The 20,280-nt window shown below is 37.3% G+C and overlaps 8 protein-coding genes across 10 annotated transcripts; 6 read left to right on the top strand and 2 right to left on the bottom strand.

Annotated features, from left to right (window-relative positions):
• The first annotated feature begins 40 nt into the window (after positions 1–40).
• Positions 41–1,652, top strand: LOC104730551 (cytochrome c oxidase subunit 6b-3). Its single transcript, XM_010449734.3, has 4 exons — positions 41–330; positions 1,049–1,137; positions 1,230–1,311; positions 1,409–1,652. Exons 1-4 carry the CDS (start codon positions 319–321, stop codon positions 1,460–1,462), a joined length of 237 nt encoding a protein of 78 aa, XP_010448036.1. The 5' UTR covers positions 41–318; the 3' UTR covers positions 1,463–1,652.
• Positions 1,653–1,738: 86 nt separating this feature from the next.
• On the top strand, positions 1,739–3,231 carry LOC104730553 (tetraspanin-7). The gene is made up of 2 exons (XM_010449739.3): positions 1,739–2,390; positions 2,687–3,231. Exons 1-2 carry the CDS (start codon positions 1,884–1,886, stop codon positions 2,969–2,971), a joined length of 792 nt encoding a protein of 263 aa, XP_010448041.1. The 5' UTR covers positions 1,739–1,883; the 3' UTR covers positions 2,972–3,231.
• On the bottom strand, positions 3,142–5,010 carry LOC104730552 (WAT1-related protein At4g28040). The gene is made up of 4 exons (XM_010449736.3): positions 4,498–5,010; positions 4,208–4,393; positions 3,600–4,118; positions 3,142–3,518 (listed from the first exon to the last, which is right to left on the bottom strand). The coding sequence occupies exons 1-4, from the start codon at positions 4,674–4,676 to the stop codon at positions 3,323–3,325; spliced, it is 1,080 nt and encodes a 359-aa protein (XP_010448038.2). The 5' UTR covers positions 4,677–5,010; the 3' UTR covers positions 3,142–3,322.
• A 3,198-nt stretch (positions 5,011–8,208) lies between these two features.
• On the top strand, positions 8,209–10,767 carry LOC109128185 (GCN5-related N-acetyltransferase 7, chloroplastic-like). 2 transcript variants are annotated; one of them, XR_002034673.2, is made up of 3 exons: positions 8,209–8,466; positions 8,781–8,945; positions 9,106–10,767. XR_002034673.2 is itself a non-coding variant. In XM_087479652.1 (3 exons), exons 1-3 carry the CDS (start codon positions 8,407–8,409, stop codon positions 9,160–9,162), a joined length of 273 nt encoding a protein of 90 aa, XP_087335778.1. In that variant the 5' UTR covers positions 8,209–8,406; the 3' UTR covers positions 9,163–10,767. The 2 variants fall into 2 exon arrangements, 1 of the variants encoding a protein (XP_087335778.1); XM_087479652.1 differs by having other exon boundaries at positions 8,790–8,945.
• A 385-nt stretch (positions 10,768–11,152) lies between these two features.
• On the bottom strand, positions 11,153–13,370 carry LOC147930219 (WAT1-related protein At4g28040-like). Its single transcript, XM_087479651.1, has 4 exons — positions 12,535–13,370; positions 12,245–12,430; positions 11,627–12,145; positions 11,153–11,540 (listed from the first exon to the last, which is right to left on the bottom strand). The coding sequence occupies exons 1-4, from the start codon at positions 12,711–12,713 to the stop codon at positions 11,342–11,344; spliced, it is 1,083 nt and encodes a 360-aa protein (XP_087335777.1). The 5' UTR covers positions 12,714–13,370; the 3' UTR covers positions 11,153–11,341.
• An 897-nt stretch (positions 13,371–14,267) lies between these two features.
• Positions 14,268–15,927, top strand: LOC104730554 (GCN5-related N-acetyltransferase 7, chloroplastic). The gene is made up of 5 exons (XM_019234114.2): positions 14,268–14,613; positions 14,921–15,076; positions 15,220–15,315; positions 15,401–15,521; positions 15,602–15,927. Exons 1-5 carry the CDS (start codon positions 14,341–14,343, stop codon positions 15,778–15,780), a joined length of 825 nt encoding a protein of 274 aa, XP_019089659.1. The 5' UTR covers positions 14,268–14,340; the 3' UTR covers positions 15,781–15,927.
• Positions 15,928–16,032: 105 nt separating this feature from the next.
• On the top strand, positions 16,033–18,129 carry LOC104730559 (uncharacterized). The gene is made up of 5 exons (XM_010449744.3): positions 16,033–16,264; positions 17,136–17,220; positions 17,457–17,582; positions 17,678–17,779; positions 17,863–18,129. Exons 1-5 carry the CDS (start codon positions 16,152–16,154, stop codon positions 17,911–17,913), a joined length of 477 nt encoding a protein of 158 aa, XP_010448046.1. The 5' UTR covers positions 16,033–16,151; the 3' UTR covers positions 17,914–18,129.
• Positions 18,107–20,270, top strand: LOC104730557 (uncharacterized). Of its 2 annotated transcripts, none has more exons than XM_010449743.3 (9): positions 18,107–18,396; positions 18,500–18,621; positions 18,708–18,808; positions 18,915–19,107; positions 19,201–19,293; positions 19,381–19,440; positions 19,529–19,603; positions 19,715–19,795; positions 19,866–20,270. In XM_010449743.3, the coding sequence occupies exons 1-9, from the start codon at positions 18,309–18,311 to the stop codon at positions 20,103–20,105; spliced, it is 1,053 nt and encodes a 350-aa protein (XP_010448045.1). In that variant the 5' UTR covers positions 18,107–18,308; the 3' UTR covers positions 20,106–20,270. The 2 variants fall into 2 exon arrangements, with proteins under 2 accessions (XP_010448045.1, XP_087335780.1); XM_087479654.1 differs by having other exon boundaries at positions 18,180–18,396; positions 18,507–18,621.
• The last annotated feature ends 10 nt before the right edge of the window (positions 20,271–20,280 follow it).

Below are 20,280 nucleotides of genomic sequence, written 5' to 3' on the forward strand. Positions count from 1 at the left end.
AGCTTTTTGATTCTCTGAACTCTGAACCTCCTGAAAGATCCAAAAACACAACGTGACCAGAGTAAACCGAATCATATTAACTCGTTCCACTTAACCGAATTTAACCATCAAACCGGTATGAATTAATTAGTGATTTTCTTTAGGCCCAACAGAGCCCAATAAGGAAAGCGGCCTCATTGGCTTTTTCTAGTCGTCGTCACCGGAGAAAATGTTGGCATTTTGCAAATTTCCCATCTTCGACTGCTGCTGCTGCGTCTTCTCTTTCTTCTCCAACCCCAACCTTATTCTTCTCATCACCGTTCGTCTTCGGATCAAGCCATGGAGGACGAGGTTAATTTACATCTTTTCTTATTTGTGTTATATAACTACGCTTTAGCTCTCTGCTTGTAATTGAAGAATCGGGAATTTTTTTGTATTGAAAATTTCGACCTTCATTTGAGATCTGATTGATCACTTTTTTATGCTTACATTAATTTCAGTATCCATTAGATTCATTTTATGTATGAGAATTCGATTTGATGCAAAATTGGCTGCTCTGTGATGTAGCTTTTTTTCACTCAATACTCTCCCATTTCTTCTTCTATTTGTATGATCTGATAAGAGTGGTAGAGAATAGCCCTGAGTTTTTTTTATCCCTAATTGAAGAGATGATTCTTTGAATAGAGAGGAAATATATCTGATTGCATCGGAATTGTATAAAAGCGATGAAGATTTGTCAAATCTATTTCCTTCATACACATGGTTTTGTTGCTTGTGTGGTTTGTTTCACTATGCTAGATGAAGCTTTGCAATTCTGAATGACTCTGATTTCACGGGGATTCTTGTATAATGTAACGTTTTTTTCAAACCATTATCCCAAAGGCTAGATATTTGTTGCTTGTGTTGAATATAGTAATAGTAGATTAGGATTTGAAAGAGAAGAAAAGTATGGAGCTTTGGATCCTAAAAAACAGTTTTGTAATAGTTTGGTTTCTTTGCTCAATTGGTTTCAATGTTTGTTATCTCGGATGTCTGAGCTGTTTTTTGTGTTTTTCTTCTATTGCACTAGATTGAACTGAAAACGGCCCCTGCTGATTTCCGGTTTCCTACAACAAACCAAACAAGGCACTGCTTTACCCGTTACATTGAGTTCCACAGGTACTCTTGTTTAATACTACACTGAGTTTTACAATCGTAGTCTCTCTCTTCAACACATTCTAACCTCAACAACAAAATTTTATTACTGATAGGTGCACAACTGCAAAGGGTGAGGACTCCAACGAATGCGAGAGGTTCGCCAAGTATTACCGCGCTCTCTGCCCTGGAGAATGGGTTTGTACCTTTAATGTTCTCCCTTCCACTTCTTCTTATGACCATCTTTTCTCTACACACATTTCTTGACATTGTAATTTATATTATATCCTCGCAGGTTGACAAATGGAATGAGCAGAGGGAGACCGGAACTTTCCCTGGCCCTCTCTGATTCCCTCAAAATAACCTCTCTCTTCATCATTTTTATTAAGTTTGTGTGACCAAAAAAAAGGTCGTGTGGATGGATGATGATCATGAAATCTTTTCTTTTGTTAAGTGTTTTCGTTTTGATGATGATGATCAAATAAATTTGCAAGACATTCTTTGTGATTCATAATGTCATATCTTTTTAATTCTCGATACATTTTTGCTTTATCCAACAATTTGAGGGCCTAAACAATAAATATCAATCTTTTAAGAGTAATTAACTTTTTTACTTTGTCTACCTGTCGTAACACTGTGAACCGTCTGATTCCCCGTAACAGATTTCGTAACGGACAAAACTCCCATTTTTTTCATTATAAGATCTGAATTGAGAGATTAAAAAGTACATTTTTTTGGTTTGTGAAAGAAGCTAAAAGCCAAAAGAAGCCATGGTTCAGTGTAGCAACAACCTCCTCGGAATCCTCAATTTCTTCACATTCCTCCTCTCAATCCCAATCCTCTCAGCCGGGATCTGGCTAGGCAAAAATGCAGCAACAGAGTGCGAACGTTTCCTCGACAAACCAATCGTCGTCCTCGGAGTTTTCCTCATGTTCGTCTCCATCGCTGGTCTCGTCGGCGCTTGTTGCCGTGTCTCTTGCCTCCTCTGGCTTTACCTTTTCGCTATGTTCCTCTTGATTCTCCTCGGTTTCTGCTTCACGATCTTCGCCTTCGCCGTCACTAACCGTGGAGCCGGCGAGGTTATATCAGATCGTGGTTATAAAGAGTATCGCGTCGGTGATTACTCGAATTGGCTTCAGAAACGTGTTACTAATGCTAAGAATTGGGAACGGATCAGAAGCTGTTTGATGTATTCAGACGTTTGCGCTACTTACCGTACTCGTTATTCTACCATTAACGTTGAAGAGTTCTACAAGTCTCATCTCAATGCTCTTCAGGTCACAGATTCTTAATTCCGATTCTGATTTCGTTTATCTACATTTCAGAATTAGAGATCTGGATTATAAAGTGTTTATCTTTTTTTGAGATTCACTTTTGCTTTTCTCCTCAAAAAGTGTTTTTGTTTTTTGAGATCAAAAAGCTTACTTTTTTCTTTCTCTAATGGAAACAAACACACAGAGCCTTTTTAAAGATTTAGTCTTTAGTGATAGCATCTTGTTATGTGATATGAAAGCTATGATCTTGTGTTGGATTTTGTACCTAATGATAAATTCTGACTTTTTTACTTGTGTAGTCTGGTTGCTGTAAGCCGTCGAACGACTGTAACTTCACTTATGTGAATCCGACTACATGGACAAAGACACCTGGTCCATACAAAAACGAGGACTGTAACGTCTGGGACAACAAACCGGCAACGTTATGCTATGACTGTCAAGCCTGCAAGGCGGGTTTGCTCGACAACATCAAGACCTCGTGGAAAAAAGTGGCTCAGATCAACATTGTCTTCCTTATATTCCTCATTATTGTTTACTCCGTTGGTTGTTGTGCGTTCAGGAATAACAGGAAACGTAGCTGGTAATGAGATCTTTTTATGTGTTGAAATAGTAGAGCTCCAAAACCGAGATTGAGAACAATGAAAGATATATCTGAAGTGTTATTCATCTTACTGTCTAGTAAGTTACTGCAGCCTTAAAAGAAAGCTCGTTGACGGCTTGTTTTGTGTGTGTGTGTGTCTGTGTAAGATTGCACTTGCTTTTCAATGTAATTTCTCTCTTGAATTTGCAACATATGACTAAATGAATTACAAAAGCACCTTGCTTTGTGCTTCTATTTTTCTAATGTTTTGTGCATTGAGTAGCTTCTACATTACTGCCATATTCTAAATTGTCTCTTGTCAAAGAAATCTCCTTACACCGACTTCATATACAACTCACATGAGAAGAGGTTCTAAGAGCTCTGAACTACGGAAGATCTTATCACCAATCACAATGGAAGCAATGTCAGCTTGGGAGGAAGTGGTGTGTCCATCTTCCAATTTTAGGTCTATGGATTCTTCTTCATAGTCTTCGGATTTTCCCCACAGAACAACGTAGAGACCAATGAAAATAGCCAAAGCGCCTAGCAAGCTGAAGATAAGAGCAAAACAGATTAACAAAATGTGAACTGAGCTTCAAAACGAAAAGAGGACAAAAAAGAAGATGGCGTACCTCCCGAGGTAAGTCTTTTCTTGTAAATACAAAGCCCCGAAGAAAGTGGTAATGATTGCTGAAAGAGGGTTGAAGAGGGCAGAGAACAGAGGTCCTTTCTGTGACACGACCCAAGCTTGTAAAAAGAAAGTTACCGCCAATTGGATGCCAGAGTATATACAACAGGAGAGCTTCAAAGAGGAATCAAGCTTCCATGGTGATAAATGAGTGTTGCCTAAGGCGAGAGCCACGACGAAAGAGAATATGGTAGCCATGAAACATATCCAGGAGCAAGTGTACAAGTGATCAGGACAGTGAGAGGCAATAGGAATCTGAAAGATCAACCATAGGGACCAAGCGAATGTACTAATGACAAGAAATATGCAGCCGAGTAACCAAGTGTTGCTGTCTTTGTTGAGCAGGGCGTTGAGCAATTTGGGACCTCTTAGAAAAGTCATTGTCATGGCTCCTCCCACACACACACCGGTTCCTATTACTTTTGCAACACTTTTCATACTACTCCTCTTAATACTCTCGTATCTTGAAAAAAACATCCAATATCGATAATTAGTCAACCCATCCATCATATATAGTGAATAGTGCCATATAAATCTTGATAATATACATACCCAACAATGACGGAGATAATGAAGGTGACGGCAGGGATAAGATTGGTCATGGCACAAGCCATGGATGAAGAAGACAAGTCAAGCCCTTTAAAATAAGCGTTCTGGTTCACAGTCACACCAATAACAGCCGTGAGAGCCACCCACCAATAGCCTCTTACTCCGAGACAAGGTTTGTTTTCTTTTTTCCTATTTACCATTCACATGGAAATGGTTTCCATCATCAATATTTATATTCATTTTGGTGATGTAATATATATGTTTCATATGGATGGATCAAAAACTGAACTTACCAAGCGGAAATGAAAGAGATGGGGCAGATGAAGACAGTGGCGATGGCTTGACGGTAAACAACGAAGACGGTGGGAGTGAGTCCTTCCGTGAAAGCAGCTTTCGTGAAGAGTGCAACTCCCGCCGACGTAAACTGCAAAAACACTAACGCCAACACCGCCTTGTACTTCGATATCTCCATGGTTCTCTCTCTCTCTCTATCCCTTTAAGGTCAAAAATCACTGAAAACTTAATCTCTCTCAAAGTACGTTTCGGCTGCCTTATATATATTGTTTATGTGAATACAAAATAATGTGTCAAGCGTGTGTGAATAATGTGATAGGAAGTATTAGGGAACCTAGCTGTTATAGATGCGTAATGAGATTGTGTAATATTCAACTATATAAGACACTTATTAAACATCAAGAATACGTAAGCTTCTATAGGTGTGAAATTGAAAAAAAAAATGAATTTATATCTATACAGTTAGCTTTCTTCTCCTCTGCCATCTAAACAATATCTATAATTATAAACTTAAAATACTCATTGAGTCCATACTTATGTTACTTATAATTATTAGAGAGTTTAAATAAATAAAAGTTAATTAAGTAAAATAAATGAAATGTTAAAATAAGAAAACAATACTATTAATTCTTTATTAGTGATAATAATATAATTTAACTTTTTATTAATGATAATAATATAATTTAACTTTTTTTCATACTGACCATAATTTAAAATTTCAAATGTGTTAATGAGTTTTAGAATGTAAGTAAATTTTAAATTCATGGTAGAATAAAACAAAATTTATGTAATTGTATTTATAATATTTTAAACAAAAAAATTTGAAAATGAATCTATATCTATAAAGTTAGCTTTCCTCTCTTCTCATTCTGCCACCTAAGCAACATTTTTTTTTTTAACTTTAAAATAAACTTAAAATATTTATTTAGTCCATATTTATTTATATGTTACCTATAATTAATAGAGAATTTAAATAAATAAAAACTAATTATGTAAAATAAATGAAATATTAAAATAAGAAAACAATACTATAAATTCTTTATTAGTGATAATAATATAATTTACCTTTTCTTTTAAACAGATCACAATTTAAAATTTCAAATGTGTTAATGAGTTTTAGAATGGAAGTAAATTTTAAATTCATGGTAAAATAAAACAAAATTTATGTAATTGTATTTATAATATTTTAAACAAAAAAAATTGAAAGTGAATTGGTCGAGAATTCTTTTATTGTACGCTGAACTTGTTTCAATGGGTAAAGATGGTATAACGATATGATATTATATATGTACCTTTACACTAAGTAATGTTTATGAGATTTGATAGATTCAGATTTTCTACAGAATAGTACTATTATGTTAGTATCAACATATAATATATATAATTAGGTCAACAATCGATAATCAATATCAAAATTTTTAAAGAATGTTTTCATGGAATATGAATAAGAAATAAATTCTCTTAAAGATAAAAAATTATGAGGTAGTCATCAATGCGATTATTCTTTATGCGAATTTTTAAATTGAGCTTAGTTACCATGATATATATCAAATTATTTATTTGTCAAGTAACATTATCGTCAACAATATATATATATATATATGTTGAATATTACTTAGTGAAATAAGTTTAGTGTTTATATAGATTTTTGCTCAAAATTTTGAATGGTTATATTTAAGTTCAATAGTTTATATTGATAGACAATATTTTAAATTAAAATTCTGCGCGTGCGCGGGTACAAATTCTAGTACCTTAATAAGATTCGTGGGATGATTGATTAAGAAAGCTTTTTGATTTTGTTGTCAATTTTTTCAAATTGTTGGATATGGGTTTCACCCCACCTTAACATGCTCCACTCATCACATATGAGAAAAAGTCAACAAAGCTTTTATAAAGGTTGACCGACAAAATAGAACGAATTGGGCTGACAATGTTTCTAGAACACTCGACCTATTTAGGTGACGGCCCGGATATGAATGACTGCTGCTTGAGCCTTGAGGCGTTATCACATCCCAAAACAAGGAGATGACATTTCCCATCAGCTATAAATAGGGAGAGCCTGGAGCAAATAGAAGAACAAAAATGAATTAGGAGTGGAAGTCAAAAGATTATCTGGTTCTAATTCTAAGTATTTAAGTTGTATTAGTCCGTGTACAGTTTTGTAAATAGCATATGGGCATTTAGCAGCATTACTATAATCTTACCAATCCTTGACAAACTCAATAGAAATTACTTTGTTTCGTCCCATTTAATCTTATTCTTTTATCGACGATCACTTGATCAACACAAATAAAGGATCATACTCATACACCAGCGAGAATTGGATTCAGGTATTCACGTTTGAAAAGAAACAACAACAAAAGAAATTATAATGAGTGATTACGTTTTTTGAGGTTCCGCACATAATTTGTCTCTCTAGCAAAGAGTCTTCGAACCAAATTGTCTTTGGTTATAAATGAAATGATGACTTCATTTTGAAGGCTGAGATGCCACCACATTCGGGCATAGCCAAAAGGTTGATCTGTAGCCAATATACCACATGCATATATATATTACATAGAATATATTTTTGTATTATATTCTCTCATATGGATTTTTTTTCCATCCATTGAACACAATATGGGAGGAAATAATTAATTACTGTTTCAAATAAATCTTGAACCAAAAAGAGGAAAAAAAAAACACGGTATATGGAAGAAACTTTTAGGCAAGACATATTCAGAGTTGACTAATAATTATGGTTATGATTTCTCTGTATGATAATCCACACTAATTGTAACAATAACAAATGAATACGAATCAACTGAATAAAACATTTTTTCACAAAACAAAAAGAGTCGCCACCTAGGACCCCATGTGTCATGTGAGGCCTTTTATTACGAATATTTTGGCGCAATAATTCCGATTTAATTAAATGTACAGGTGTATGCCAACGAGATCAGAATTATGGAAATAGCTAGAAAATCATATGCGTGAACGTGGCATATATAGTTTTGTCTGTTTGTCTTCTTAACGTATCCCCGAGTAATCGCAAGTAGCTAGGTTTCTTTCTATCATTGCTGAAATGATTTTTATATTCTTCCTCGATTGGTTTTTGTGGCCCAATCAGAAGTGTGTATGCACGTCGAGAAGAGATATGATTCATAGGATAAGGACAAAGACTATGACTCACGACACAGACATCATCTTCACACATCCTCATTCTAATCCTTCCATATCTTCTACGTACTACCACATCATCATGCATGTACTAGCTCTATTTGCGCGTTTTAGCTAGCTAGGTCATGCGTACATTACAACTTGAATCCACATTTTCTTATTTTTCTAATTATTTTTTTATCAGGTAAACGAATACAACTAGCTCCAAATTCATTTCTATATTCAAAACTTCATTTGATATCAGCTGTTTGATATACATTGATGAGGTATACAAAATATACAATCATTAATCAAATGCGATAACGATAAGAACAATGTTTTTTTTTGTTTTCGAGAAAAGGAGAGATGATGACACATGTAAAATTTCTAGTTATGGAAATAAAGAATTTGTCTACGTATCTTTATGTGGCTGCCGTATTTTCAGATAAAAATTGAAAGAAACGTAAACAAACATTAGAGAAAAAACAAATTGGGCTTAAGTTGGGCCCAAACGGAAGAAAAGCCCAGATATGCGAGCTATGAAGCTTAGGACGTGACGTCGTGATTAGTCCGCAGAAAAAAAAAATGGCGTTTCTCTCTGCCAAGTTCATCCTCTATCGCCATTTTCAGCGAGTCAACCACAGATGGATCATCACGTTCCTTTCTTTCGATTCCTTCCTTGAGGTTCCGGTTCGGTCCCGCCGCTTCACACATTTGTGCTCCGGAGATCGATTAGTCGACGTTCGCCGTATCCAAAACGGTGTCAGAAGATGAGCTTTGGGATGCAGCTTGTCTTCAATGAGCTCAACCCTTCTGCTTACAGTATCCAAGTCAGTTTCTTCTGTCTATTTCACTCTTTGAGATAAACTTAATCGGTGAATTAATCAGTACACAATTCTAGGTATTTGGGAATCATGAATTGAATTCAACTCCTTGAGCTTTGAATTGTTCATATGCAAGTGGTAGATGAAATTATAATTGATGTTGGAGCTGTGAGTATAGTCTAGAAGATGTTCTGATGCGGTGCTGTAGAAAACATTGTTATTGTGTGATTGGTTTCGACTGTTTCCTTGGTTTGAAGTGTTAAGGCTTCTTGGATTTTATATTTGTGTACATATGCTGATGCTACATTTTGCTGTTCAAGTTTCATTAGGATCATAGAAGATACTTGGCAGAGCGTGAGTTTGAGGCGCTCAAGGAGAGAACTTCAGGAAAGAGGGAAGGGTTTACTCGGGTCGCCTGCATAAATGCTACCCTTCCATTGTCGCAACTATCAAGCTCTTCTGAGGATTTATGCTCTGCATGTAAGGTCTGTCTGTTCAATTGCTCATCTTGTGTGTTAACTGTGCATCTCGGTGGAGTTAGTGTAATATACTTCTCGTGGGAGTGAGTTTTAAGAAGGTTGCTTGCATAAAATGGATTTCTGTTTTATATGCTTCATCTGTTTCGCTGTCGATAAAATTTCTCAGTTCTCTGATGGCATAGAAGATAGAGTTATGGTAGGGAGTCTTGATCTTAACCTATAGCGTTGGCTTCCTGATGAAATTGCTGGAACAAAGCCAGAGGTGTTTGATGTTGACAAACAATGCTGAATTTTATCTGATATTGGAAATATTGAGAAGCTTAAGAGTCTTTTAGGTGGTATAGGGGATTGGTGTGGCTTTTTTTGAGAGCATACTTAAGCAACGTCTGTGTTGCGAAAGAGCTGCATCGCACTGGAGTTGGTTACAAACTCATTGAAAAGTCTAAGGAAGTTGGTAGAGAATGGGATAATTAAGAACGTTTTAATCAAAACGAATTGATAAGGTGCCAGATGGGAAATGGGGTGAAAGCTTCTTTCTGGTATGATTCTTGGACTTCTTCTCTAGGGCCATTAATTGAGTTATTTGGCGAATTGGGACCTAGGGAATTAAGGATCCGTAAGCAAGCAACTCTCTGGGAAGCTACTCGGCATGGCCATTGGCACTTTCCAAATGCTAGATCTCTCCAAGCTGAGCAGCTGCAGATCTGCTTGTCAAATGTCTCTCTGATAAGACATGAAGAGAAGAAAGAAGTGGAAGTCAACTAAGCTTGACTAAGTGATGAGCTGGCAAAGGAGAGCAAAGTCTCTAGGTGTGACGGAGTGTTTCAGAATATAAATAAGAGGAGAAGCGATTAGAGAGGGCATGCTGAATGTGTGAAGTGAACCAGTCGCTATGAGACTGAGTTAGGGAGATTAGAATCTGAGGGATGTGAGCGAGGATTCTAATCTCAAGTTATCTTTTTCGATTTTGTAGTTTGAATCTTATTGTTTTCTGGATTTGTGTTGTTCATCGATACAGTCTGTTTATTGGGTTTGGATAAGCAATAGATCTTAGAGTTTCATAGGTCTAAAGCTTATCACTCTCCCCCCTCTTCTGATAGAGGTTCTGATTGGTATTGGTTCCAATGGAGGCAGCCTTCTGGTGCTTGGTCAGATAAATTCTCCTCCAAAGGTACTTGGCATCAAATCCGACAGACTTTTCCTCATGTGTCGTGGCACAAAGCAGTTTGGTTTAAAGAATCAAATTCCACGCTTCTCCTTCATTCATTGGCTATCGGTTCAAGGAAGGCTCTCCACTAGAGATAGACTAAGACAATGGGGAATGAATGTCCCTGCAGCTTTGTGTTCTCTGTGCATCGGGTCAAGATTCTCATTCTCATTTGTTTTTTTAGATGTGAGTATACACGGTCAATTTGGATCTTGATGGCAGGGAAGATATCTCAGAATCCTCCAGCATCGCTTTTGTTTGCATTAAGCTGGGTCTTGAATGTTCAATCATCTCCTCCTCGCTATGCAAGTAAGATCTTGAAGCTTCTCTTGAAAATCTCAGTCTACATGATCTGGAAAGAGCGGAATCAACGGATCTTCTCAGCTAAAGAATCCTCTGCTCCAGCTACTAGAGCTCTTACCGATCGCACAATGCGCAACCGTCTTATCTCCTTCTCGCCGGAGGATCCTTCTATGCACTCTCTCCTTGGGTTTTACTTTGGTTGTATTTCTGCCCCACCTTAGGTGTGGCTTAAGCTCAATATGTAACATTAGCTCTCTCTATTTTAGAGCTGGGTGTGTTTTTGGGTTTCATTGTAAAATGTAGACCTTTTTTTATTGGTATAAATTTAACATTAAACCCAAAAAAAATAAGAACGTTTTAATCAAAACCTCGTTAGACTTGTGCAAATTGGAGTTTAATTAAAAAAAAAAAAGAGTTGTGGAATGGTTCAGGCATAACGGATATGTTCGTGCTTTTAACCGTGGACAATGAAGCAGCGAAGAGGCTATATATGAAAAGTGGGTTCGACCAAGAACTCTGAGGCAATACCTCAAAGTGGATTATAATTGTGAATCGAGTTGTGTTTTTTTTTTTTTTTTTTTGAGATTCACTTTGCTTTTTTCCTCAAAAAGTGTTTTTGTGTTTTGAGATCAAAAAGCTTACTTTGTTTTTTCTGCAAATGGAAACATTGGAACATTTTGGAAGACAACTAGATGATAGCTTGTTTTGTATGTGTGTAAGATTGCATTGCAATGTATTTCCTCTCTTAAATTCACAACATATATGACTTGAATGAATTACAAAAGAACTTCTATATAAATATTTTTCAAATGTTTTGTGCATGTAAACGAAGTTCCATATTCTATATTGCCCATTGTTAAAGAACTCTCTTTACACCGACTTCATATACAACTCACATGAGAAGAGGTACGTCTAAGAGCTCTGAACTACGGAAGACCTTATCACCAATCAAAATGGAACCAATGTCAGCTTGGGAGGAAGTGGTGTATCCATCTTCCAATTTTAGGTCTATGTATTCTTCTTGATAGTCTTCGGATTTTCCCCAGAGAACAATGTAGAGACCAAGGATGACAGTCACAGCGCCTAGCAAGCTGGAGATAAGAGCAAAACAGATTAAGAAAATGTGAATTGAGCTTCAGAACGAATAGAAAGAGGACACTAAAAAAAAATGGCATACCTCCCGAGGTAAGTCTGTTCTTGGAAATACAAAGCCCCGAAGAAAGTGCTGACGATTGCTGCAAGAGGGTTGAAGAGGGCAGAGAAAAGAGGTCCTTCCTGTGTCACGACCCAAGCTTGTAAAAAGAACATTAGCGCCAAATGGATGCCAGAGTATATGCAACAGGAGAGCTTCAAAGTGGAATCAAGCTTCCATGGTGATAAATGAGTGTTGCCTAAGGCGAGAGCCACGAGGAAAGAGGATATGGTAGCCATGATACATATGCAGGAGCAAGTGTACAAGTGATCAGGACAGTGAGAGGCAATAGGAATCTGAAAGATCAACCAAAAGGACCAAGCCAATGTACTAATGACAAGAAGTATGCAGCCGAGTAACCAAGTGGTGCCGTCTTGGTTGAGCACGGCGTTGAGCAATTTTGGACCTCTTAGAAAAGTCATTGTCATGGCTCCTCCCACACACACACCTGTTCCTATTACTTTTGCAATACTTTTCATACTTTTCCTCTTCAAACTCTCGTATCTTGAAACAAACATCCAATATCGATATTTAGTCAATCCATCAATATATAGAATCTTGAAAAATTAATGCCGTACATATATATGTTGATAATATACATACCCAACAATGACGGAGATAATGAAGGTGACGGCAGGAATAAGATTAGTCATGGCGCAAGCCATGGATGAAGAAGACAAGTCAAGTCCATTAAAATAAGCGTTCTGGTTCACAGTCACACCAAAAACAGCCGTGAGAGTCACCCACCAAAAGCCTCGTAGTCCCAGAGAAGGTTTGTTTTCTTTTTTCCTATTTACCATTCACATGGAAATGGTTTTCATCAATATTCTTATATTGATCATGTAATATATTAATTTCAAAAAAAAAGAAAAAGGATCAAAAACTGAACTTACCAAGCGGAAAAGAAAGAGATGGGGCAGATGACGACAGTGGCGATGGCTTGACGGTAAACAACGAAGACGGTGGGAGTGAGTCCTTCCGTGAAAGCAGCTTTCGTGAAGAGTGCAACTCCGGCCGACGTAAACTGCAAAAACACTAACGCCAACACCGCCTTGTATTTCGATACCTCCATTGTTCTCTCTCTCTCTCTATATCCCAAAAATCACTAAAACTTAATCTCTCACAGTACGTTTCGGCTGTCTTCTTTATATTGGACTGTTTATACAGTATTGTTATTATGTGAATATAAAATAATCCATGTGTCGAGCGTGGGTGTAGGTGTGTGTGAATAATGTGATAGGAAGGATTAAGAAACCTATGTTTAACTATGATACACTTATTAAATATCTAGAATACGTAAGCTTCTATAGGTGTGAAATTGAAACAAACAAAATGAATAGCTTAACAAAGCTCGTGGGATAGTTAAGAAAGCTTTTTATTTTGTTGTCAACTCTTCCAAATAATAGATTCAGGTATTTGCGTTGAAAAATGTTGTTTTTACACGATGTTTTTGTTTTTCACCAAAGCTTTTCTTAGTTGCTTTTTGGCTTCTTGTATATGATTGTTTTGGTTCCTTTTTGTATTGTGCCAAACTCGTTGGTTTATAATATATTGAATCGTTTATAATATATTGAATCATTCAGACGAAAAGAAAAGAAGGTATTTGCGTTAAAAGATACAACAACAAAAGAAAATATAATGAGTGATTACACTTTTGAGGTTTCCGCATAATGACGACTTCATTTTGAAGGCTGAGAGGCCACCACGTTCGGGCATAGTCAAAAAGGTTGGTCTGTAGCTAAATATACCACATGCGTATATAGAAGAACCTGTTAGATAAGACGTATTCAGATATTTGACTAAATATTTGTTATAATTTTCTCTGTATGATAATCCACTCTAACTGTAGCAATAACAACTGAAAACGACTAAACTGATTGATACACTCTTTCCATGAAACATGCCACCTAGGACCACACCATGTGATGCTTTCACAAATTTAATAATTCCAAAATGTGGTGTATATATTACAGGTGAACGATACCAGACTTGTTGAAATAGATAGGCAAAAATCAAATGCGTGAATTAATGGATCGTACCGTCCCACTCGAAACCGGTGCATTCCTTCAATGGCAATAAAAACCAATTATTTAGTTCACACTATGGCAATTCTTTAAGTTTCTGTCGGCAACCAAACCACCCCCAAAGTATTGAAGTATGAATCATAAAGTGTGAAACAAATGAATAAAAAGGAATAAAAAAGTAAACTGGAGTATTAATCCAATCAAATACTATATATCATCTTTATACTTGCATAACTATTACAACAATCTATATCTTTTACAGTTTTACTACCACATCATCATGCATGAACTAGTTCTACGTGCCCGTTTTAGGTAGGTGTACATTTTACAGCTCGAATCTACATTTTTGTTTTTATATGATTTTTTTATTTTTTTGATTAGAGGTAACGATATACACTGATTAGGATACCATCATTAATCGAATGCGACAAGAACAATTTTTTTCTAGAAAAGGAAAGGTGATGGATGACTGATGACACATGTAAATTTTCCATTTATGGAAATAGGAAAGTTTATTACGTATCTTTTTGTTCATGAATCATGATTATTTTGGAAGAAACGTCAACAAACATAAAACTAATGGGCTTAGATTGGGCCCAAACGGAAGAAAAGCCCAGATATGCGAACATTTTAAGCTTAGCAAGAAGCTGAGGACGTCATTAGTCCGCGAAGGAAATGGCGTTTCTCTGTTCGTCTCTTCCAAGTTCATCCTCCATCGCCATTTTCAACGAGTCAACCACGGATGGATCATCGCGCTCGTCTCTTTCGATTCCTTCCTTGAGGTTCCGGTTCCGGTTCCGTCCTGCCGCTTCACACATTTGTGCTCCGGCGATCGACAAGTCGACGTTCGTCGTATCCGAAACGGTGTCAGAAGATGAGCTCTGGGCTGCAGCTTGTCTTCGCGTACGGACCTTCAACGAGTTCAATCCTTCTGCTTACAATATCCAAGTCAGTTTCTTCTTTCTATCTCACTCTTTGAGATAGACTTAATCGGTGAATTAGTATACACAATTCTAGGTATTTGGGAATCATGAATTCAACTCTCTGAACTGTGAATTGTGTTCATATGGAAGTCGTAGATGAAATTATAATTGATGTTGGAGCTGTGAGTATAGTCTAGGATTTGTTCTGATACGGTAGATTACATTGTTATTATGTGATATGGTTTTTGAGTGTTTCTTTGGTTAAGGCTTATTGGCTTTTTATCTGTGTGTACTTATGCTGATGCTACATTTTGCTGTTCAAGTTTCATTAGGATCATAGAAGATACTTGGCAGAGCGTGAGTTCGAGGCGCTGAAAGAGAGAACTTCAGGAAAGAGGGAAGGGTTTACTCGGGTGGCCTGCATAAATGCTACTCTTCCATTGTCGCAACTATCAAGCTCTTCTGAGGATTTATGCTCTGCATGTAAGGTCTGTCTGGTCAATTGCTCATCTTGTGTTTTAACTGTGCATCTCGGTAGAGTTAATATAGTATACTGCCTTGTTTCAGATAGACTGTGTGATATGAATTTATGTTATGCTTCATCTGTTTCTCTGTTGATAAAATTTCTCAGTTCTCTGACGGCATAGAAGATAGAGTTGTGGTGGGGAGTCTTGATCTTAACCAATGCCGTTGGCTTCCTGATGAAATTGCTGGAACAAAACCAGAGGTGTCTGATGTTGACAGACAATGCTGAATTTAATCTAATATTGGATATATTGAACTTAATCTAATACTGAATATATTGTGTATAGGGAATTGGTGTGGATTTTTCGAGGGCATACATAAGCAACGTCTGTGTTGCGAAAGAGCTGCATCGCAATGGAGTTGGTTACAAACTCATTGAAAAGTCTAAGGAAGTTGGTAGAGAATGGGGTAAGAACGTTTTAATCAAACTCTTAGACTTTGTCCAAATTGGAGTTTTTCTTTAAAAAAAATGTTGTGGAATGGATCAGGCATAACGGATATGTACGTGCATGTGACCGTGGACAATGAAGCAGCGAAGAGGCTATATATGAAAAGTGGGTTCGAGCAGGAAACGTCGGAGCCAGCATGGCAAGCTCGATACCTCAACAGGCCACAACGGCTCCTCCTCTGGCTCGGCCTCTCTACTTCCTCAATCATGTCCATGTAATTGTAAATTCTTGTCATTTATCCAAATTGTATACACATTATTCTTGGTCATCAAGAAAAGCTTTGTATACATAAACTCAATCATGACCATGTGATTGTAAATCTTTCCTATCGTAGTTAATTCATTAGCCAAATGTAATTACAAAAATGTGACATTTTCTATCTTATTAAGTTGCATATGAAAAACTTGTTATCGTTAGTCCACTATCGTGTATAATCAAATCACTAGTAACTTTTGATTGGATAAGGTTTAAAGATCACTTGTTGGTAGAACAAAGCGGCGTCGTTTGGGTGGCCTTTGCCTTTTATTCTCCATTGCCAATATATACAAACAGAGTAAAAGAGAGCTTCGAAAATACGAAAGGCTTAGAAATGGTGGTGACGTCTTTCTCTTCACCGCCGCGTATCTTCTTCCTCCCTGGAGCTGATCCTCACCTTTCTTCTTCCAATGGACGACGTTTTACAATTCCTTCCTCTTCTCTCGTGTAAGTCTCTCTCTTGAAAATCTCATTACGTTTCTCCGTTCTCATATTTTGATTTGAAGTTTTGGATGTATGAGCAGCGTATGTAAGTGTTCTGCCTCGTAACTTTTTGCAATTCGTGTTCTGGGTTTGTGATTTATCTTGCTACTCATCTCTAAATTCTCTGTCTTTTTACATCTGAACTTCTAAAACCAGAATCTATTTTGGGTAATTGACACCAATGAGATTTCTCCAATTGAGATTTTGATTTCTTTTCTGTTGGATGGATCGTTGGTTTGTATTCTTTTAAATTGTTGGCTTAAGATGTTTTTTTATGAGTAACTCCTCAAATTCATCTCCTTTTTGGGATCCAAATGTAATCAGTTAACAGCTTATAGTATTGGAAGCGGTTTATTTCCAATTGGATCTGTTTCACATATCACACTTGTCTTGTGAATGTTTTCTCTTGCGTTTGGGATAAGTTAACTTATTTGGTACCTATCTCCTCACACTCTTTGGTGTATTTTTTAATATAAAAGCTGCGCATACCGAATTGGTCGTTGTTGTTTTAGTCATGAGATAAGTGTTCCTCTTATTCCGTATCTTGCGTTTGTTACTGTGCATTGGTTCCATTGCCATCTTTATTCCTTTTCTTCGTTGGCTGTGTCTATTTGTTTTTTTTATGACCTTTGTCTACCTAAGTTGGTACTAAGATCATGTGGATGAAGTATCGAGTGTTGGTTTATCATCAAGTATTTTGATTATTTTACCCATGTGGGACACTTAAGGATTTCATCTAATGCAGGAGAACATTGATCAAATGGTACCATTACGTTTGATAATCATATTCCACTTTATTGGCCTTGATTCGTGATATATTTCTATGGTTTATCAGAAAGGGATTAAGAAGACACCAAGATGCAAAGTTGGTGGGAAACAGAACCAGAGGTGGAGTAGTTCGAGTCCTAGCAAATCCAAATGTATAACATTAACCCCTTTTTTCAAGTTACTTATTAGGTTTTCGATATGTAAAAGAAGTTTTTTTTTTCCCATCTCATGAAAATGGATAAACTAGGAGTCTATATGGATCCTAGACTAAGATCTATATAGTGTTTTCATCCTGGACACCAAGTTCATACTCATGAAAAATGTGATCTTCTTGTTGGTTGACTAGAACATTGATTTAAAACTTGTACTATGCCGGGTGTTCTTGTAGGTATCTCCTCCTCCTCCTCCAGGAAAAGCAAAGGTCAAAAAAGAGGTCATCATGGTAGACCCTGTTGAAGCCAAACGGATAGCTGGGAAGCAAATGGAAGAGATTAAAGGCAGAGAGAAACAACAGGTGAGGAAAATAACCCTTTGGATGAATGATGATACATGTTATCAAGATTGGTAGAAATAGCACCGTTACAGTTATCGTCTCGTTTGCTTTAACAGAGAAGGCGTGAAATAGAGGCTATAAACGGAGCGTGGGCAGTCATAGGACTGATGATAGGTCTAGTGATCGAAGCCCAAACGGGGAAGGGTATTGTGGCTCAGGTATCATATACTTATACTTCCTCAATGTTGTTGACAATAGAAAGGCTTTTACTAAGACTGTGGCTTCCTATTTATAACTGCAGTTGGTTGGTTATTGGTCTGCGGTGGTGCATCTATTCACTCCATCAGCATAGAATCTACCACACTAAACAACACATTGACCATGTCTTGTTGAGTTCATCTGGTTTTACTCTACTCTCTACTGTGACCAAAACTAATGTTTGTGTTCATGTAAGTTGTTAAAAACACATCATATTACACTTTGTAAATCTCCTTTGTTTCAAATGTTAAAATCACTATTTGTAAAAGAAAACACAATTTGAAAAGTTTTGTTACAGTATAAAGAAAAATCAAATACAGATTCAATGGGCCGTTGATGGGTTTGTAATTTTATAACTAGTCTGGGCCGAACAGTGAATAACATTGCCTCTTGCAAAACAAAAAACTAAAGCGCGATTTGACGACCGGAAGGACACATTCCCGCCGCCGTCGCAACGTTCCACTCGTCGGCACAGCAAACAGCTCCTCCATGGCTATTGCGGGACACTCCACCGGCTATACTACGGCGGCTTTAGCCTTTACACTCGCTGTAGTATCTGTATCCGCCGCAGTCTCGTGTAATCCCTTTCTCTAGCTCTATGTCACTTCCTCTTTGCCCATACTTGTTTCTTAGGTACTAGGTTTCGAGAAACTCTTTATACTGAGCTGGTTCTTGCGAAGTGTATAGATGGAGAAGACGAGGAGAAGATTTGGAGTATAGGATCAAAGAACTTGAGAAGTCTTTGGGATCTACCATGGAGAAAAGTGCTTCTGAGAGAAAAGGTCGAGTTAAGGCTCAGCAGGTGAAATTACTACTTGGAAATTTGCTTTAATGTCTCTAATGCACATTTTATGTATATCTTCTCTGATGCAAAGTTGAAATCTGTAGGCTTTACGGGAGGCGTTAGCACAGACTGAGTCACAAGATCTACATAGCAAGATATACCCAATGCGACCAATTGGTACTATTCAGTCTTGTTTCTCTACAAGGTATAGTGATCCTATTTAGCTTTCCGGTTTCAAAGGGGCATAATAATGGTGTTTCTAAATGTTGGCTTTTTTGTTTAATAAGTTCGGCATCTTGGTGGTTTTGCAGGAACGGGACACCAAGGCAGCCATTGCTTGTTTCTTTAGCGAGGGCATGTTTGGTCTTTGATCCGGCTTTGGTTCCTCCTGCATCTCTTGAGGGTCTCGAAGAGTATTCTCACTGTTGGATACTGTATGTGTTTCTCAACACTGATATTGAGAAGCTGTGGAGAAAGCCATCTCAGTCTAAGCTCAAGGCAAAGGTTATGCAGCTTCATGTTTGTTTGTTTGTTTGTTTGTTTCTATGTGATGATGATGTTCTCAGTCTGAAGGTTTTTGGGGTGTTGTGAATTCAGGTGAGAGTGCCAAGGCTTAATGGAGAACGGAAGGGAGTCTTTGCTACTCGGTCCCCTCATCGACCTTGTCCCATTGGGCTCACCGTTGCTAAGGTTCTGAGCGTTATCCAGTTCTCCTGTAGTTAAGAAAGATATATTGAACATCTTGACCAAAAGTATATAATGCTCATTAATCTCTAGGTGGAGGAAATCCAAAAAGATAAGGTTCTGCTCTCTGGTGTCGATCTGGTGGATGGGACTGTAATTCTCCTTTCCCTAGCATGCTAGATTAACGTTTGATTATCAGCGTCTTGCGTAGTTCATTGATTGTTTTAATGGTTTTGAATAGCCGGTGCTCGACATTAAGCCTTATTTACCATACTCAGACAGTGTTCAAGGAGCCTCAGTGCCAAACTGGGTAAAGGTATGTACATTGTTATGAATTGCTGAACTCTGCTGAGATTTGAAGAACATTGTGAGTACTTATCTGAGTAGGAAGAAGCAAAGACTGAAATAATTCGAATATGAATTTCAGGAGGATTGCCAATTGGCTGTGACTTCTGTGAGTTTCTCAGACATCTTCTCTTCCTCCATCGCCACCTGCTGGAAACTGATAGTGAGTGACTTTTGACTTGACCTTCTCTTCTCTATTTGCCGTTTTAACATAATAGTTGCTATGCTCACAGGAAAAGAAGTCTCTGTATGGTTCAGCGGATGAGCTGAAGAGCTTGATTACGCAGGTCCTGTCCTGGGACATACGATCAGTGTCACAGAGGAACAAGCCACAAGATACATCAGATGCCGAGATCGTTTATCACTTGGTTCTGGAGGGGCTAGATGTGTCTTACATGATAGATAATGAAAGTAATATTCTCGTTCAAGATGTTTCTCTTCCCCAAAACCTGCAAGATGTTGCAGAAAGCTGATTTTTGTAATGACTTATTGGATCCTCTGGACATGAAATCTCAAGAAGGCTAGCACCCACCATCTCTTTCATTGAATACTGTAAGATGTACTATGACCTTGATTAGAGTTGTACGCTAGACATGTGAAACATCACTGAATATTAAAGTTTCTTATTATGCTGCTAAGACGTAAACA

The sequence above is a fragment of the Camelina sativa genome, chromosome 12 (genome assembly GCF_030686135.1).
Source record: "Camelina sativa cultivar CO46 ecotype springtype chromosome 12, ASM3068613v1".
Lineage (NCBI taxonomy): Eukaryota > Viridiplantae > Streptophyta > Magnoliopsida > Brassicales > Brassicaceae > Camelina > Camelina sativa.

Coding starts and splice junctions, on each gene's coding strand:
- LOC104730551 (XM_010449734.3), top strand. Junction 1,138..1,229: donor CGTTACATTGAGTTCCACAG/GTACTCTTGTTT, acceptor TATTACTGATAG/GTGCACAACTGCAAAGGGTG. Junction 1,312..1,408: donor CTCTCTGCCCTGGAGAATGG/GTTTGTACCTTT, acceptor ATATCCTCGCAG/GTTGACAAATGGAATGAGCA.
- LOC104730553 (XM_010449739.3), top strand. CDS start 1,884: ATGGTTCAGTGTAGCAACAACCTCCTCGGAATCCTCAATTTCTTCACA. Junction 2,391..2,686: donor CTCATCTCAATGCTCTTCAG/GTCACAGATTCT, acceptor TTACTTGTGTAG/TCTGGTTGCTGTAAGCCGTC.
- LOC104730552 (XM_010449736.3), bottom strand. CDS start 4,676: ATGGAGATATCGAAGTACAAGGCGGTGTTGGCGTTAGTGTTTTTGCAG. Junction 4,394..4,497: donor ATCTCTTTCATTTCCGCTTG/GTAAGTTCAGTT, acceptor AATGGTAAATAG/GAAAAAAGAAAACAAACCTT. Junction 3,519..3,599: donor GAAAAGACTTACCTCGGGAG/GTACGCCATCTT, acceptor TCTTATCTTCAG/CTTGCTAGGCGCTTTGGCTA.
- LOC109128185 (XM_087479652.1), top strand. CDS start 8,407: ATGAGCTTTGGGATGCAGCTTGTCTTCAATGAGCTCAACCCTTCTGCT. Junction 8,467..8,789: donor CTTCTGCTTACAGTATCCAA/GTCAGTTTCTTC, acceptor AAGTTTCATTAG/GATCATAGAAGATACTTGGC. Junction 8,946..9,105: donor ATTTATGCTCTGCATGTAAG/GTCTGTCTGTTC, acceptor AAAATTTCTCAG/TTCTCTGATGGCATAGAAGA.
- LOC147930219 (XM_087479651.1), bottom strand. CDS start 12,713: ATGGAGGTATCGAAATACAAGGCGGTGTTGGCGTTAGTGTTTTTGCAG. Junction 12,431..12,534: donor ATCTCTTTCTTTTCCGCTTG/GTAAGTTCAGTT, acceptor AATGGTAAATAG/GAAAAAAGAAAACAAACCTT. Junction 12,146..12,244: donor ATTATCTCCGTCATTGTTGG/GTATGTATATTA, acceptor GTTTGTTTCAAG/ATACGAGAGTTTGAAGAGGA.
- LOC104730554 (XM_019234114.2), top strand. CDS start 14,341: ATGGCGTTTCTCTGTTCGTCTCTTCCAAGTTCATCCTCCATCGCCATT. Junction 15,077..15,219: donor ATTTATGCTCTGCATGTAAG/GTCTGTCTGGTC, acceptor AAAATTTCTCAG/TTCTCTGACGGCATAGAAGA. Junction 15,316..15,400: donor TTGCTGGAACAAAACCAGAG/GTGTCTGATGTT, acceptor TATTGTGTATAG/GGAATTGGTGTGGATTTTTC.
- LOC104730559 (XM_010449744.3), top strand. CDS start 16,152: ATGGTGGTGACGTCTTTCTCTTCACCGCCGCGTATCTTCTTCCTCCCT. Junction 16,265..17,135: donor ATTCCTTCCTCTTCTCTCGT/GTAAGTCTCTCT, acceptor ATGGTTTATCAG/AAAGGGATTAAGAAGACACC. Junction 17,780..17,862: donor GGAAGGGTATTGTGGCTCAG/GTATCATATACT, acceptor TTATAACTGCAG/TTGGTTGGTTATTGGTCTGC.
- LOC104730557 (XM_010449743.3), top strand. CDS start 18,309: ATGGCTATTGCGGGACACTCCACCGGCTATACTACGGCGGCTTTAGCC. Junction 19,108..19,200: donor AGTCTAAGCTCAAGGCAAAG/GTTATGCAGCTT, acceptor TTGTGAATTCAG/GTGAGAGTGCCAAGGCTTAA. Junction 19,796..19,865: donor CCACCTGCTGGAAACTGATA/GTGAGTGACTTT, acceptor CTATGCTCACAG/GAAAAGAAGTCTCTGTATGG.